Source organism: Neolamprologus brichardi, chromosome 9, assembly GCF_056152115.1.
Source record: "Neolamprologus brichardi isolate AB-2024 chromosome 9, ASM5615211v1, whole genome shotgun sequence".
Lineage (NCBI taxonomy): Eukaryota > Metazoa > Chordata > Actinopteri > Cichliformes > Cichlidae > Neolamprologus > Neolamprologus brichardi.
This window is the reverse complement of record NC_142112.1, coordinates 30,554,839-30,572,120: the sequence shown is the minus strand read 5'-3', so window position 1 is coordinate 30,572,120 and position 17,282 is coordinate 30,554,839. Positions and strand designations below refer to the sequence as shown.

Below are 17,282 nucleotides of genomic sequence, written 5' to 3'. Positions count from 1 at the left end.
AGTCTGTTTGCAAAACACTCTGTGACTTAATTCTTGGGAAGTGTTTACAAAAGGCAGATTGGTTGAGCCATCTGGCTGCCACCTTCTATTATGGGCTAACTAACCTCCGAATCATTCAGATCAATGAACCTCAGGAGAGCGACACCTAGCGAGCAGTCAGTATATTCTTGCCATGTTTCACAGTTTGGCATCAACCTCCTATCTATCCCTGTCTACCCTTACACATGCCTGCAGCTGTGACCTTCACGGCTAGTAGATTCTCACAAGATGTTGATTAGTTGAACTAACAGGTGTGCCGTTTGAAACTAAGCAATTCTGATGTAATCCCGATTTCGCCTGAAGCAACCTGAGGAGGTAAGCAGTCGATCTGCCCCCCTTTCCCCCTTTCAAAAGTTTCTACACCCGCCCCTGCTCTAAGCAAGGAAGTTTGTTTCTCCTGCTGTCACTCTCTCACACATTACATCATTGCCCACTGATCATCAGGTGCCTGGCTGATGCATCAGCACACACACACACACACCTCCCACACAACAAATCAACTTGTCAGCCTCTTATCTCCCCTGCCTGAATGTCCAGTCGTGATCAGAGACAGTGTTTGTGTGTGCGGGTCCGTGTGCGAACGCGTTCCAGCTGTGTAATTTAAAAATGAATCGTGCGCATAATACGTGCGCGTGTGTCTGTATCGTTGTATTTATGTGTGTGTGTGTGTGTGCGTGTCTGTGCGTGTGTTTCTACTGCCCACCTTTCATCCAGTCCACCACCTGGCTCGTGCTCCATTTGCTCACTGGCTCCATCACCAGCGCCATCGAGGAAACTTTGCGCTTACTCTCCGTTGCGCGCAAGCAGTGGCGTTACCCCCAGAACAAGGCTCTGTGAGGCGGGTACACCCCCCGCCCTCCTCCACTCCCCTCCCTCTCTAATTTCCTCCGCAGCCAGGTGACTACTTTTTTTTTTTTTTTTACTTTGTCCCTCTCTGGTCCTGGTCCCGCTGCCTCAGTATCAGCCCTGTGTCGTCTCCCGTTAACGCAGTGGAGCCCTCAGTGCTGGACAGCCCGGGTGTGTGCGCAGCGGAATCCGGCACATTCCCCTGCTCAAGCAGGTCTGACTTGTGTCGCCTCTCTCTGTTTCTCTTCTCTCCTTTCTTCCCAGTGCGCTAGTCCGCTCCTGCGCTTCGGTGTGTGTGTGTGTGTGTGTGTGTGTGTGTGTGTGTGTGTGTGTGTGTGGTACTGTAAAGAGAGCGAGAGAGAGGAGTGTGTGTAGGTGTGTGCGCAGCCGCTCCGTTACCAACAGCAGCAGTGTAGGATAGATAAGTCACACCGGACTTAAAGCCGGCAGCATCTCCCTCTCTCTCTCTCTTTTCCAGATATGATTAATCCGTGCACGCGCTCTGTGGGTGGCTCCGCGCGCACGTCAGTGTATTTCCCACCGGAGTGATAGAGTCATGCAGATATGATTGAGGGAGGAGATATTCTCAGAAGATATTTAATAAGAACGTGTCTTCGATAGAGAGACACTGTGTTACATACAGAGAGAGGGAGAGTCAGCATGGGGTACCTACACACTTTCTGCTCCAGCTGCTGTGTGAGGAAACTTAATGAATCCTCAGCCAACCGCTCCACCTCCACTCCAAAGATCGTTTCTCTGCCCACTCAAACCATTTATCTTTCTCTCTGCCTTGAAATCCTCCATGTAGATGTTGAGCACACACTTGTTTTACATTTACACCACATTTGCTTGACTGGAAGGGTACAAGACCTACACTTTTGTAAATAAGTAAATTTAGGTTGTATGTGGGTTAAACTGGAACATTTAAGTTAACATTATACAAATTGATTTATTGTCTTTATTTTGACTCTTGCAGCTGTTTCTTTGCAGTATTCTTAAAACTTGTTCCTGGAAAATTTCAGATCATCTTAAAGAGACTGCAGGTGAGGCTGGAAACACTTCAAGCATGATCTTTTTCCAAGTTCTGAGACATTTCTGCTCCAGACAAATGACAGTAGTGGATTTGTTTAGGGACAACTCCACCAATGCAGAACCAGGAACAACACAGCCTACATCCTTGCTAATGTGTAACTGAATTAGATTTCTTAGTAAGTGAGTTTATTCATAAGTTTAAAAAACAATTAATAAATATATTGACATACAAAATATATGGGCAAAAGTTTATGTGCAGTGCAAGACAAGCTTAAGACAAATCGGACATGTAAGCTTGCTCTAACACTCTAATCCAGTCCTGAATAAGCATAGATACCATCTCACATAGTATTGGGATCAGTTATTTCTAGTGGTTTCCATGACTGGTTTTATTTGTCCAAGTTCTCATGTAACCACATTTACAGTGGGGCAAAAAAGTATTTAGTCAGCCACCGATTGTGCAAGTTCCCCCACTTAAAATGATGACAGAGGTCAGTAATTTGCACCAGAGGTACACTTCAACTGTGAGAGACAGAATGTGAAAAAAAAATCCATGAATTCACATGGCAGGATTTGTAAAGAATTTATTCGTAAATCAGGGTGGAAAATAAGTATTTGGTCAATAACAAAAATACAACTCAATACTTTGTAACATAACCTTTGTTGGCAATAACAGAGGTCAAACGTTTACTATAGGTCTTTACCAGGTTTGCACACACAGTAGCTGGTATTTTGGCCCATTCCTCCATGCAGATCTTCTCAAGAGCAGTGATGTTTTGGGGCTGTCGCCGAGCAACACGGACTTTCAACTCCCGCCACAGATTTTCTATGGGGTTGAGGTCTGGAGACTGGCTAGGCCACTCCAGGACTTTCAAATGCTTCTTACGGAGCCACTCCTTTGTTGCCCGGGCGGTGTGTTTTGGATCATTGTCATGTTGGAAGACCCAGCCTCGTTTCATCTTCAAAGTTCTCACTGATGGAAGGAGGTTTTGGCTCAAAATCTCACGATACTTGGCCCCATTCATTCTGTCCTTAACACGGATCAGTCGTCCTGTCCCCTTGGCAGAAAAACAGCCCCATAGCATGATGTTTCCACCCCCATGCTTCACAGTAGGTATTCTTGGGTGTTCTTGGGATGCAACTCAGTATTCTTCTTCCTCCAAACACGACGAGTTGAGTTTATACCAAAAAGTTCTACTTTGGTTTCATCTGACCACATGACATTCTCCCAATCCTCTGCTGTATCATCCATGTGCTCTCTGGCAAACTTCAGACGGGCCTGGACATGCACTGGCTTCAGCAGCGGAACACGTCTGGCACTGCGGGATTTGATTCCCTGCCGTTGTAGTGTGTTACTGATGGTGACCTTTGTTACTTTGGTCCCAGCTCTCTGCAGGTCATTCACCAGGTCCCCCCGTGTGGTTCTGGGATCTTTGCTCACCGTTCTCATGATCATTTTGACCCCACGGGATGAGATCTTGCGTGGAGCCCCAGATCGAGGGAGATTATCAGTGGTCTTGTATGTCTTCCATTTTCTGATGATTGCTCCCACAGTTGATTTTTTCACACCAAGCTGCTTGCCTATTGTAGATTCACTCTTCCCAGTCTGGTGCAGGTCTACAATTCTTTTCCTGGTGTCCTTCGAAAGCTCTTTGGTCTTGGCCATGGCGGCGTTTGGAGTCTGACTGGTTGAGGCTGTGGACAGGTGTCTTTTATACAGATGATGAGGTCAAACAGGTGCCATTCATACAGGTAACGAGTGGGGGACAGAAAAGCTTCTTACAGAAGACGTTACAGGTCTGTGAGAGCCAGGGATTTTCCTTGTTTGAGGTGACCAAATACTTATTTTCCACCCTGATTTACGAATAAATTCTTTACAAATCCTACCATGTGAATTCATGGATTTTTTTTTCACATTCTGTCTCTCACAGTTGAAGTGTACCTCTGGTGCAAATTACTGACCTCTGTCATCATTTTAAGTGGGGGAACTTGCACAATCGGTGGCTGACTAAATACTTTTTTGCCCCACTGTATGCCTTCCTCAAATTGCAATGGAACTGGTGGTTTCATCAGAGGGCATTTCCAAGAGCACAGAACATCAATGTGAACTCTTCTGTGTGTTTCCTTAAATAAAGAGGAAAGTCAAGCACACAACCTGGAAAAACAAGTAAGTGAAAACCACCTTAAAATAAAACCATATAAAACTGTAAAACATGAATAGATCTATAAAACCAAAAGTTTTCTGGTAGAAAAGCACAGTTGGTTCTGTTACTGGCATCTATGTAGAAACCAGTGTACTCCTAGTACTGGCCCCAACCCTCAATTCCATCAGAAAGGCCATCAGGCATAAAATTTCGGTCAAGCATGTGGCTCATAAAGAGATGTTGGTGTGATGAAAGAGGATGCTAGGGATAGGTTGAAATGGGGTGAGATGGAGATAGATTATCCTCTTTGGCGACCCCTACAGGAGAAAGAAGAATAACTAAAATGCAAGAAGTGCTTAAAACTGAAAAAAGAGAATTTTCCAGAAAGAGTTTGCAGGTAGGTAAAATCTGTCATGAGGTATTTTTTTGTTTCTACTTTTAGGGCGAGCTGATTACTTTATATCTTTTCTTTAGTTTATCTTTTAGTTTAGTTTAGTTTTGTTTTGTTTTTTTAACCTTAATACAGATCAGCTGACTGTGACAAGCTTGTGCAGTAAAAATTCAATGTCCTACTCCGGATTTTGCTGGAAACTGGAGGAATTCATTTTTTGGTGTTGTTGCTGGAGTCACGAATGAAATTGTTAAATCTAATTATTAATTTAGTAATTACATTGTATTAGTGTCAGATATCTACCTACATAACTTTCCAACCTTTTACAAGTGCTGTGCACGCTCATTCCAGCTATAAAGAAGTGCTGGATGATCTCATTCACTGCTGCCTCACCTCCTACTGTAGGCTGACGTTTGCACATTCACTGAAGACACCCAGTGAGATGAGAGTCAAGATTTCGTAACGCAACAGAGACATCTGCTGGTGAAAAGTGTAACTGATGTGGATTAAAAGCGACTTACTGGCTGACTTACTGGAAGCCCGACAAATGAAAGGGAAAAATTGCAGAAGTTGGTGGAAAAATAAGACAAATTAATATCACCACAAGGAAATTTCCCTTTTTTCAGTTCCCCCTCTTAGTTCTGTCTCATTTGTATTGTTCACACTCCCATGTGTTTACCCAGAAAAATGAAATAGTCAAACTACTGAAAACTGAAAGCATGAGATTGAAATTCATGTAACAACATTATCGGATTAAAATTCTAATTACTTTAATTAATAAAAATACTTAATTAATTACATGAACTACTTACTACTTTTAATTACTTACTTACTTGATGATGCCCTTCAGTATCCATCTTTAAACCATCCAGGGAAAACAACTATCTTAGCATGGGTAGTAGTCACCTATACATTCATATACACTAATACACATGACGGAGTCAAGTCACAACGTGTAGGTTTAAGTTTGAGTAGTGACATATTTCTATCATTTGGACCCAGTAAGTGCCAGTGCCTCCTATTAATTTGAGGAGATCTGACCTGAGTAAGTTTAGTATCTTAGTCTTGTGAAACAGCCTCTAAATATCTGGGATGGAGTTCATTAAAAGAGTTTTATCTTCAAAGCAGTATTGTTCATAGTTTATCTTTTGAAGCTTTACTGTGAGTTTCTGTTCTGTTGTAAGGTCATAGCAGAATATCATTCAGCTAAGGATCTACAGATTCACACAATGGGGATGAGGAAGTGAAAAGGGAATATATGCTCATGACAAAATTTCACACACTAAAGCACTAATGTCCTTCAGTTTATTTTTGAAAAACTCATGGCTTATCATATTTTATACACAGAATACACCCTCATATTAATACACATGTAATATGTGACCTATAATAAAACACAGTATATTGTCATACTATTATATAACCATTTTGAAGCAGCCAAACTGTTGTATGTCAAGTCACTTCATTTTTATTTATACAGTGCCAGATCACAACAACAATGATTCAAGGCCCTCCCATTCAAGATCATCTTCTCCACCATGACCAGTTTTCAGTGCTACTGCACATTTTTTAATTATCTCTTGGAGGCACATACACATGAAGAACAGGTGAAACCATACCATGTAGTCATTCTTGTTTTACAGTTAGTGCATTGTAACGTAAAGGAGTTCACCAATTTTCAAGCAAATGCTTCTAAAATTTTCAGAGTAATGCTCCTCGACATGCAAGTTTGCGAATATATCATCATATACAAATATATAGCAAATAATAACATACAAAGATATGGAGAAATCTCGTATGCAAGGGGAAAGACTTAAAATTAGTATAGGATGCCTACGATCTTTGGACACCCAGTTAGCATTAAAACCAGCATTGATTCTTTCATGGAAATCACTACATTGGCTCAGGCACACTTCCAGATATTATTGTCTGTGAACACAGCTCACTATGCCATCCACAAATCCAGATTAAAGCCCTATCATGGAAAGAATAAGCCATATGTGATCCAGAAACACCACTGTCTTCTCTGGGCCAAAGCTGGGTGGAGCAAAAGTGCATTTAATATTTTATTTCAAGCTGTATCAGTTAGCCTTGTCAAGCAGCTAACTGATACATGTACAGTGTTTTAGCATAGAATTTTAACAGTGTCCCGTAGAACACAACAACACATTAAAAGCAAATTAAAACATTAGCGGTGGATGGTGGCTATGAATAACCACTGAAATATATCTACTGTCAATGGGAAGAATTATTTTTCAAATCTGACACCTGTTTTATGGCAGAATATTAATTTTCTTTTAATGAAATCATTTTATATCACTGTTAAATTAGAGGTAAAAGACCTGCAACAGCAACAACTGCAATGAATTCATAGAGTGAAAATATACAAAACACCACTATCTGACAGTGCTAAGTAGGCACCATACCCTGGACTGAGGATGGGGGATTAACTTCCTCAAAATAATGCGATGTAATTGGCAGCACAATATGACAGTGAAAATAAGAGTGGCCTTCATAACGTATATTTTTTTCCACAATCAAAACTCGGATAATTCACTAAAAGATCATGACAGGAGCAAGAGTCTGGCCATTCCTCGTCAGGACAGCTCTGGATAAACGGATAACACACTATGACCAAATGAATGTGTGGTATATTGTTTTGTTAAGTAACTGCGTGGCCTCCTCAAACCTGTTTGCTTTCCTGCTATTTTTCATCATTCTTCCATCTCCCCTCATGCCTCTCACCCTGGAGACTTTGGTTCTGTCTTTTGTTTTGGATTTATTGGATTAACTTTATTGGATTATTTTGCTGTAGCCACTTTTCTGTAGCCTCACTGTCAAAAATTATTTTGCTAAACAAGTATTTTTTCAGCCTCACTAAGTTAATTAAATGTCTTCTTTTCACCTTACCATATTAGGGTAATGTGTACAAAAATACACCTAAAATTCCCACAAAATCTGAAATGCCATTATTTAGTTACTAATACCGCTTTATATTTTTATTCTTTCTGACTGTATTACATTTAGGTTTAAATGAAAGGTAATATGCTTTCAACGTGGCCTTTTGTTTTTTGTTTCAGTCTTTCTAAAAGCTGCAAGGGAAAGTAAAAGTGTTAGTCTCCAGACATGGACGCCCAACTCCCAGCATTCCAGCATGACTACAGTTAAGTTTTTGGTCCAAAAGTCTTTCCATGACACAGTTTGTATTTTTTTTCTCTGTACACCAACACAGCCAGCCATATTACCTCATTTCAGAATGGAGAATCAATGATTGTCACAGTTCTCACAGGCAGTGTTGGGGAGTAACGGAATACATGTACCGCCGTTACGTATTTAAAATACAAAATATGAGTAACTGTATTCCGTTACAGTTACCGTTTAAAAAGGTGGTATTTAGAATACAGTTACTTTGTTGAAATAAATGGATTACACGGTGGTACTTACCTGTTTCATATTGTGGCGGGTCAGGACTGTTTGGGTTTTGTTTGACAGCTACGTTCTGTTGTTCCAGGCGGCAGCGTTACGGTTGCCATGGTTACAGGGTGACGCTCTCTCTCTGCGTGTTTCCTGGGTGAGAGAGCGCCTGTTGTTGTTGTGCTAAGCTAATAGGCAGAATGCTACAGGTATAGCGCTAAAGAATGTAGCAGCATAGGCAGTGTAGTCCGTGCTGCAGGGAGAATGGACTGCCATACCCGTTATGTGTCTGTGAGCGAGGGAGGGAGAAAAAGGAAAAGTACGAGCTGTCATCGAGCAAAAACGGGAGCTGGAAGCATGTAAATATAATAATAACCACTGCAGCCAAGTAGAGTGCCTGACGAGCCCAGTTGTAAGTAAGCTATTAAGACTCGACTGTACACCGTGTTCGTGTTTTCCTCCAAAAACAATAAGTTCCGTTGCAGCAGCCTTTCAACGCCTCTCTCTGTCTGTCGCTAGCAAAGTTGACCCAGACAACAAAGTAAAGCTAGTTTTCAGCTACGAGCCCGACACGAACCCGACGTGTTAGCCAGAGGTCCCTTTACTACGGTTCGGAGCCGCGGACCTTCAGTAACAGTAATAAATCACAGCAATAGTACATTCATGTAGTTGTAAAAAGCATGATAATATATTAAGTAATCCAAAGTATTCAGAATACGTTACTCTCATTGAGTAACGTAACGGAATACGTTACAGAATACATTTTGGGGCATGTATTCTGTATTCTGTAATGGAATACATTTTAAAAGTAACCTTCCCAACACTGCTCACAGGTCCTTTCACTTTCTTCCAATTGGTCAAAAAAGAGACAGAGGGCACACACGACATGCAGATGAAAAGTGTCTCGAGACACAGAAAGCATTTCCTTTAGAACAGAAGGACTGTTTACACCAATGTGATGTCGTAAGTATCAGAATACATTATTTACAATGAAGATTATTCCTGATGTTTTAGTTTTAGTTTGATCTAAATCATGATGTGTATACATACATAAAGTAATAAGATGTGACATTCTCTAAGACATGAAAATCTGATTTTTGAGGTATTTCCATTTTGTTGTGTTGTTTACTGTTCATTTGTATGATTTTTTTTTTTATTTATTCTCAGGATTTTCTGTGACATTTAAGCTTACTGTACGACTGTACATTACATTTTCTGGTTGGTTGGATTAAGCTTTCCTGTTTGTTATTTTTAAAATGGATCCTGGAATGGATGAGGAACAAAGCAATTTAGAAAGAGGAACAAAAAGTTGCAAACCAGACATTATTTTCTTGACGCTGAGCATCATCAGTTTCCTTGTTCCTGTTGAAGGATTTTCCCTGAAGACTTGCAGAATCAGCTACAGTACAGCCATATGTGTCAGGAGTAAACTCAGAGCTGTTCCTGGAGATATTCCCTCAACTGTGACAGGCCTCGATTTAACTTCTAACAGAATTTCAACAATACATGGATCAGACTTCAAAGATCTACTAAATTTGACTAAGTTAGACCTTAATAGCAACAACATTTTACAGATAGAAAGCGGTGCGTTTGCCAGTCTAAGTTCTCTTGAGACATTAAATCTAAATAATAACAAACTTGTTACACTGGGAGAGAATGTTTTTGATGGCTTGAGTTGCCTCATTGAGCTAAGAATTAATCAAAATCGCATTAAACAAGTGGCATCCACATCTTTTAAGTCCATGACAAGTTTAAAACTTCTGGACATTTCTCATAACAAACTGCACCACATTACAAAAGTTCAATTGATATTGCAACATCTGCCACATCTACGGGAGCTGGTAATAAGCAACAATGATTTAACCACTTTTCAATCATTTGAATTGACAAACAAATCATTAGAACTTCAGTACCTTGATTTGTCGAAAAATCCCCTCGCAGTCTTCAGGATCACTGCCGATGTTTTTCCAAATCTCACCTGGTTTAAAATTGGGAGCCAAGCCAGAAAGAAACAAATGATATGGGATGTGCAAAACAAGACATTTCTTAGTCGTGTTACTACTCTTGACATTAGTGAGCTTCATTTGGGTCTTGGGGACATGGAAAGGTTGTTAGAGTCAGTGAACTCATCATTAACTATTCTGAGAATGAATGCAATGACACATAACCTGACCACACTGATCAACATTTCCTGCACCATCCCAACAATGAGGACTCTGCAGCTTCGAAGCAATAAGCTCAGCTTTGTTAATGCATACTTGTTTAAGTTGTGTATTAATGTAACTGAGTTAGTTTTGACAGACAACAAAATAAAATACATCCATGATGATGCTTTCAGATCCCTTAAAAACTTAAGGATTTTAACGCTGAGTAAAAACAGGCTTCCACTAGTTCCAGCTGCAACAAGGAATCTACCAACTCTTTCAGAGCTGGATCTGAGCACCAATAACATCAGCACACTGGACTGCCATGATTTCACCAATCAGACAAAGCTCAGAAAGCTTTATCTTTATCAGAATTCAATCACAGCTCTGAAACCATGTCTTTTCAAGGATTTAAAAGGATTACAAACTCTAAAATTACAGACAAACCAAATAACTAAATTGAACGGTGCTTTCAAAGAACATTTGCCTGAACTTAGATACCTGTATTTAAATATAAACAAACTCACTACTATCAAAAAGGAAGAATTTAAAGGCTTACATTCCCTCCAGAACCTGTCATTACACCAAAATCAAATAGAAATTCTTGATCATAAGAGTTTTGTAGGACTGACAAATCTTACCTGCCTTTATCTACAACGGAACTCTATTAAACAAGATAAACTACAAAAAGGTGTTTTCAATCCTCTGATTAATTTAAGAAGACTTGATTTGAGTGAAAATCACATCAAATACAATGAAAGTAGAAATTTGCCTGATCCTCCATTTTCTCAGCTGTCCCATCTAGAGGAACTGCTTGTTTTTTCACAACACCACAGGTTGCATAGTTATCTGCCTGGGAACTTTTTGCAAGGTTTGACCAGTCTTTTGAGTTTCAAAGCCAGGAATATCCATATTGCGTCACTGGACAAAGACACCTTTGTTTACACACCACAGCTGCAATTACTTGAACTTTCTTCAAATGAACTTAAAGAACTCCCTCCAGATCTGTTTTTCCCAATTCAAAACCTTAAAAGCCTTTACATATCCAGGACAGCTCTTTACTCTCTAGAGTTCCTTATAGATGCCAATCTCACAAAGCTGGAGTTTCTACAGGCAAGACAGAATTTATATTCAGTTATCCGCAAAGAAGATATAAAATCCCTACCAGCTCTGACTTATCTGGACCTTCAGGGCAATGGATTCACCTGCAACTGTGATAACAGCTGGTTTCTCTCGTGGGCAATAAATGACAGCAAAACTCAAGTTTATGATGCATATAACTTTACGTGCAACTACCCACAAGAATTCAAAAGTAAGAAGCTGTTGGACATGGACACCCGCTTCTGCTCAGTTGACATGGGCTTTATTTGCTTTCTCTGCACCACATGTGCAATCCTATGCTTGATGGTGGTGTCCTTCACTTACCATTTTATGAGATTGCACCTGGCCTATGCCTATTACCTGTTCATAGCTTGGCTCTTTGACAAAAAGCACAAAAACAAGAAAACTCCTCATCAGTACGACGCCTTTATCTCCTACAACACCCACGATGAGCCTTGGGTCATTGACACGCTCTTACCAAAACTGGAAGGAGAACAGGGCTGGAGACTGTGCCTACACCATCGAGACTTTGAACCAGGTAAGACTGCAGGCTTGAATTCAAAGTTAAATGGTGATTGTTTGACTTGAAAATGTCTCTCAGTTAGTCTGTTTTTGTTTGCCCATCACTTCATTCCAGATTTAAAAAACTATAATATAGCAATTAAATCTAGAACATTTGTTTTGGTGATCCTCAACCTACTTGTCCAACAAAGTTAATATTTTCTTTCTTTTATTTTTTGTTTTTCACATTCAGACACCCTAGTAACTACATTTTAATTTGTTGACACTACTACAGTAGCTTTGCATGGCCTCAATCAAAGGTTTATCGATGTCAGTTCAATTAGGGGAGATCATTTGGAAGTAATGAACATGATTCATTAATACAGTAAAATTAATCAGTGTATTTGGTGATTAAACATCAGTGACCTGTCATGGAAGAACAGAATCCCATTAGTGACAGCATTCAGGGCAGGGCTCCCTGTAGTCTAGGTACTGGTGTTTTTGCTCTGAGAGATTTGGGCAAGGTGGAGATAGGGTGGAGGTGGGTTGCACGGATCAGAGTCTGAAAGGAAGACTGATGTTGAGCATAGGTTTAAACCACACAGAGCGGTGCTTGACTGGTTCAAAGAATGCAGGCAAGAAGATCAGGTTGCACAATAAGGATATCAGTATTGAGAGTGGCAGTGTGGGAAAGCTGTAGTGATGCAATGAACAGACTGGCAACCAAACACCCAGGACAGCAGGCAGAAGCATGACAGCAGATCTTCCTTATTGAAGTTGCATACAGTTTAATTTACATTTTAAAAATTGCTATTATAAAATTTATCGTTAATTAAAGGTCAGTGGCTTTACAGCACTGTTGCCAGACAGTATAAAAGCTCTGGGTTTGAACCTGCTAGCTCGGGCCTGTCTCATTGGAGGTTTCCTGTAGCACCCTCAAAGATTGACGTAGGATGTAGAGTTATAAAACAGGGTTTATTCTGGTCTTGACAACCCACGAGAACAGGTCGTGGACGAAAACAATAAAACAAAAAACATCACATCAAAATGCACTCTTGTACTTGGTGCCAATCAATCAAAAGTCCTTAATAACAGAAAATAAAACATTTAAAATACACAAACCTTGTTAGCTGACATCCAGGAGGGACTAAACAGTCCTTTATGGCCTTATTAGCTTATTCTCCATCTTTTTTCTCACTTATTTCTTCTCTTTTTCTAACTTTGAACATTACTTTCTCCATGTGTGGAGCTAACCACAAGCTGCACCATGCAGACACCATGTGTGCTAGCAAAAAAGTGGCTGGGTGGAGACCCAAACTGCAAGCAACTATACCCTCCATAGTGAGCAAAATCAGGACATACAGCTCAACAAAATATCAAATGCAAAAGATCTTTACATCACCTGTTCTTCCTATGCATGTGTGGATTCTTCAACTTCTCCCACATTTCAAATACATACATTCAAATTCACTTTAACTAACAGGCCTCTGTGAACTAAAAAATGTGGATGGATAGATAGATAGTGAGACTACCTAACAGCAGATACCTGTTGGAGTACTTTTGATAAAAGTTGTCATTGTTGTGCTTGAAATTGCAAACGTTCAGATATTTTTCTTTCCCTCCCCTACATCTAGGATGGTGGGGAATGCTATTAGCTATGGTGTTTAACTGCAGACAATTGCATGTAAGGTACTGGTTTGCTTATTTAGTAATGAATGTTTACTTCCTGCCATTTATGGGCTCACCTGTGCTTGTATATCATCATCATCATCATCAACTTTATTTATAAAGCACTTTAAAACCACCACAGCTGACACAAAGTGCTGTACATTGGAACTGTAAAATAAAATTACATGAGATATAAATAAAAACCAAATAAAAGAAGATGGACCGTTAAAGGAGTTAAGCCATGTACGGGGGAGATGACCCTTTTATGACCAGCAGGAAGTCACATATACAGAGACACACATGCACACATGCACACACACATGCGCACACACGCACACACAGTGCCTTAGCTTTTATGACGTACCATATGGGTTTTACAATGGTTGTGTGTCACTGAATAAAAGGCTGCGAGGGGATGCTGGTTTTTAGGAGTTGGCTGGGATCAGGTGAGGAGCTTTCAGTTCCAAGATCCTGATCTGAACGGCTTCCCTTGTAAGTTGAATGGTCTGAGCTCTAAGTGTCTTGCTTTGTTCATGGGGATAAGTCTCTGAGTCAGCGAGTGCAGACCTAACAATACCTCAAGATACTTTCATATGTACTCCGGAGGGTGTCACCATAGTACTTACATGACCTACTGAGGACAGCCACTGAGTGTAACATTTTCTCTTCTCAGGGAAGCCCATCATAGATAACATCACGGATGCCATTTACGGAAGCCGGAAGACCATTTGTGTTATCAGTCACAAATACCTTGAAAGTGAATGGTGCTCCAGAGAGATCCAGGCAGCCAGGTAACCTGTTGGCTCCTTCAGCCAATGTATCATACATACAGTGGTATGTAGTGTGACTTTGTAGTGTATCTAGACTCATGTGTAGATACACTACACTTAATCTAGACAAATATTTAATCATCCAATCACAAGTCAAGCATTTAATCATGTAAATATGATCAAGCTGAAGTTCAAACTGAGCGTCAGGAGGAAAGGTGAGTGAAAGTGGCATGGTTTTTTTATTTGAGTGTTTCAGAAACTGCTGATCTACTGGTATTTTTCCCACACAACCATCTCTGGGGTTTGCAGAGAAAGGTCTAAAAAGATAAAATATCTATTGAGTGGAAGTTTTCTGGGTAAAAATGCCTTGTTGATGGTCAGAGGAGAATAAATAGACTACTTTAAGCTCATATGAATTGAACAGTAATTCAATCAACCACTTCTTACAAACGAGATATGCAGAAGGGCATCTTTGAAGGCACAACACATTGGCATTAAAGCACATGGGAGAAAGAAGAATTTGAACTAATTTGATTGAAAACACTCATTTTGTCCCTCTACAAATTATTAACTTATCATGGTGGAGGGCTTCGTGTGCCCCAAGAATCCCAGGGGCTATGTTGTCAGGGGCTTCTTTTGTCCCCTAGTAGGGTATTCTATGGCAAATTGGTCCTGGGTGAGGGACCAGACAAAGAGCAATTCAAAAACCCCTATGAGTCCCCATGGGGCCCGGCTAGCCACAGCCCAACAGAGGTACATGGGCACACCCTCCAAGTGTGTGTGTGTGTGGGGAGGGTCCCTGGCAGACTGATCCCTAGCTACCGAGACTAGCGATTGGGACATGCAATGTCACCTATCTGGTGGGGAAGGAGTCTGCACTTGTGCGTGAGATTTAGAGGTACCGGCTTTTTATATCCAGGGGTCACCTCAATGCATTGGCTTGGGCTCCAGAACCAGTCCCCTGAAGTGACACTGGGCTTTGTCTCACTCTGGACTTGCCCTAGGTGAGAGGCGGCAGGCTGGGGTGGGTATGTTAGTATCCCTGTCGGCTTGCTGCCTGTATACTAAGTCTTGGAATGGGTCCTGACTGTCATTTGCGGTCATGCGCCGAACAACAGAGTACCCAACCTTCTTGGAGACTGGGGACGTTGAGTCTGAATGGACTATGTTCAGCACCTCCATTGCTGATTGATGCCTGTTGTGGTGGTAACAACTAAACCAAATGGTGGACACCAGAGTTAAAGGAAACCATCAGGCTAAAGAGAGAGTCCTATTGGGCTTGGTTAGGCTGTGGGACTTCGGAGGCCACTGATAAGTACCAACAGGCCAACCAGAACACAGGAGATCATAGAGGTCATGGAAAAAGGCTTTTGGACTGCTTCAAAGAGAATCTGGCAAACTGTCAGGTGACTCAGGAGGGGAAAGCGGTGCTCAACCTGCACTGTGTATATTGTGGTCGAGTACAGCTGACTTTGACTGAGGACAGTAGATGGGCAGTAGAAGGAATACTTAAAGGACCTCCTAAATCCCATTGACACGTCTTTCTTAGAGGAAGCAGAGTCTTGGGATGAACGGGACAACTTATCTATCTCTGAGGGTGAGATCACTGAGGCAGTGGTGCCCTGCCGACAAGGAAAGGAGAGTCCCTTTGTTATTTGAACCTTGAATACAGGAAGAACAATGTGGTTTTTGTCCCGGTTGCGGAAAACTGCACCAGCTGTTTACCATGCACCCTCAAGGATGCTTGAGGGTGCATCAATGGAGGTGTTCAATGTTTCATGTCTAGTCACTCTTGTCTTCATGTTCCCCGTGTCTCTTCAGTCATGTCTCATTGCCTCACTGTCAAATCTGCATCTTTGTGAATGTTTCCTGTACTTTGATAGTCTCGTGTGCTATGTGAGGGTTTTCAGTTTTGCTTCCTCCCAGTCTGGTTATGTCTGATTACTCCCAGCTGTGCTCTCCTCCTGTGTCTAATTCCTTCCTTATTCGCTTGTGTATTTAAGCCCTGTATTTTGCTCTGCCTGTCGTCATGTCGTCCCATGTGCTGTGACTTTTTCTGTGTTTTTTCACATCCCTGGTAATAGCTAGCTCCCTGTTTTCTAGTCTTTTAGTTCTTTGCCTTCCAGTTTCCAGTATAGATTTTGTTTTCGTGAGTTCCAGGTTTTGTTTGTTTTCTGCTTCAATGCAATAAAAGTTGCATCTTTGAGTTCATCCTTCTATGTATGTCAGTCCTGCTTTTGGGTCCCGCCTGTCCCACGGCACTAAACATGACACATATTACGGTTCACTTCCCCATTTATGTGATTGCAGGTTTTCTACAATCCTTATTGTTTTACCTAGTTATTTACCTTTCAATTAAAAAAACAAAACATCGATAGTAGTTTTTACCACTAGATGGAACTTGATAAAATTAACAAAAATTCAACATTACCCACTACAGCAGGTTTTCCAAGGAAAATAATGCTACACCAAAAGTATAAACTCCAGCAAACTGCTGCACACGCCTGAATGTCTTTTGTCATATCTACAGCTGACACGTTACCTCTGCAGTTAATCCTCCGTATTCTGAGGATTACCCAAGACATTTGCCTTGCTAGTCAGAAGTGAATAATATTTGAAAAAGCAAGTATTGCAATTAACCTGTTTAGTGACATTTAACCTGAATTTTTCAAACTGGCATGCATAAAACTTCTTAAAAAAATTTTTTCCAGCTTTTATTCTCCTCCTTAATGTCTTATGATTTGTTTTATTTTATTCTTTTGAATCAGTTTTGTGTCTTTGTGTTAAAATGACTTCAGGAATTCAAGACATAAAGCACTTGGGTTTCTTTTTCTCCATCTTTAGTTTTCGTCTGTTTGATGAGCAGAAGGACATACTTATCCTGGTGTTTCTGGAGGACATTCCCAGCTATCTGCTGTCTCCCTACCACCGCATGAGGAAGATGTTGAAGAAGAAAACCTACCTGAGCTGGCCGCGAGCTGCAGAGAACATAGAGCTGTTCTGGGAAAAACTCCGGCAGGCTCTAGAGACCAATGAAAATCCAGAAGCGGAGATGTTACTTCTCACTGTGTCAAACACGCCATGATGAAAAGGAAATATAAAGTAATTGTTTAGCAACAAGGGTAATTCATAGTTTTTGAGATTCATTTGCTTCAATACCAAAGGCGCAATACGTTTATTTGAAGTATACACCTTGTTGAACATTTTCACAGATTTTCAGCGCTAAATTTTG

The 17,282-nt window shown here is 40.8% G+C and overlaps 2 protein-coding genes across 3 annotated transcripts in view; one reads left to right on the top strand and one right to left on the bottom strand.

Moving 5' to 3' along the window:
* cnksr2a (connector enhancer of kinase suppressor of Ras 2a) overlaps positions 1-1,326 on the bottom strand; it is an 88,993-nt gene extending 87,667 nt beyond the window's left edge. For both annotated transcript variants that reach the window (XM_087846295.1, XM_087846296.1), the window contains exon 1: positions 743-1,326. In XM_087846295.1, coding sequence (XP_087702421.1) covers positions 743-806 — 64 coding nt within the window. In that variant the 5' untranslated portion in view covers positions 807-1,326. The remainder of the gene's footprint in view (positions 1-742) is intronic.
* A 7,473-nt stretch (positions 1,327-8,799) lies between these two features.
* On the top strand, positions 8,800-17,135 carry LOC102776129 (uncharacterized). Its single transcript, XM_087846294.1, has 4 exons — positions 8,800-8,829; positions 9,034-11,649; positions 13,954-14,071; positions 16,895-17,135. Exons 2-4 carry the CDS (start codon positions 9,123-9,125, stop codon positions 17,133-17,135), a joined length of 2,886 nt encoding a protein of 961 aa, XP_087702420.1. The 5' UTR covers positions 8,800-8,829; positions 9,034-9,122.
* The last annotated feature ends 147 nt before the right edge of the window (positions 17,136-17,282 follow it).

Excerpts from the sequence above, each read along its gene's own strand:
- LOC102776129 (XM_087846294.1), top strand. The coding sequence starts at position 9,123 with ATGGATCCTGGAATGGATGAGGAACAAAGCAATTTAGAAAGAGGAACA. Across the intron at positions 11,650-13,953 it reads CCATCGAGACTTTGAACCAG|GGAAGCCCATCATAGATAAC; the intron begins GTAAGACTGCAG and ends TTCTCTTCTCAG. Across the intron at positions 14,072-16,894 it reads AGAGAGATCCAGGCAGCCAG|TTTTCGTCTGTTTGATGAGC; the intron begins GTAACCTGTTGG and ends CTCCATCTTTAG.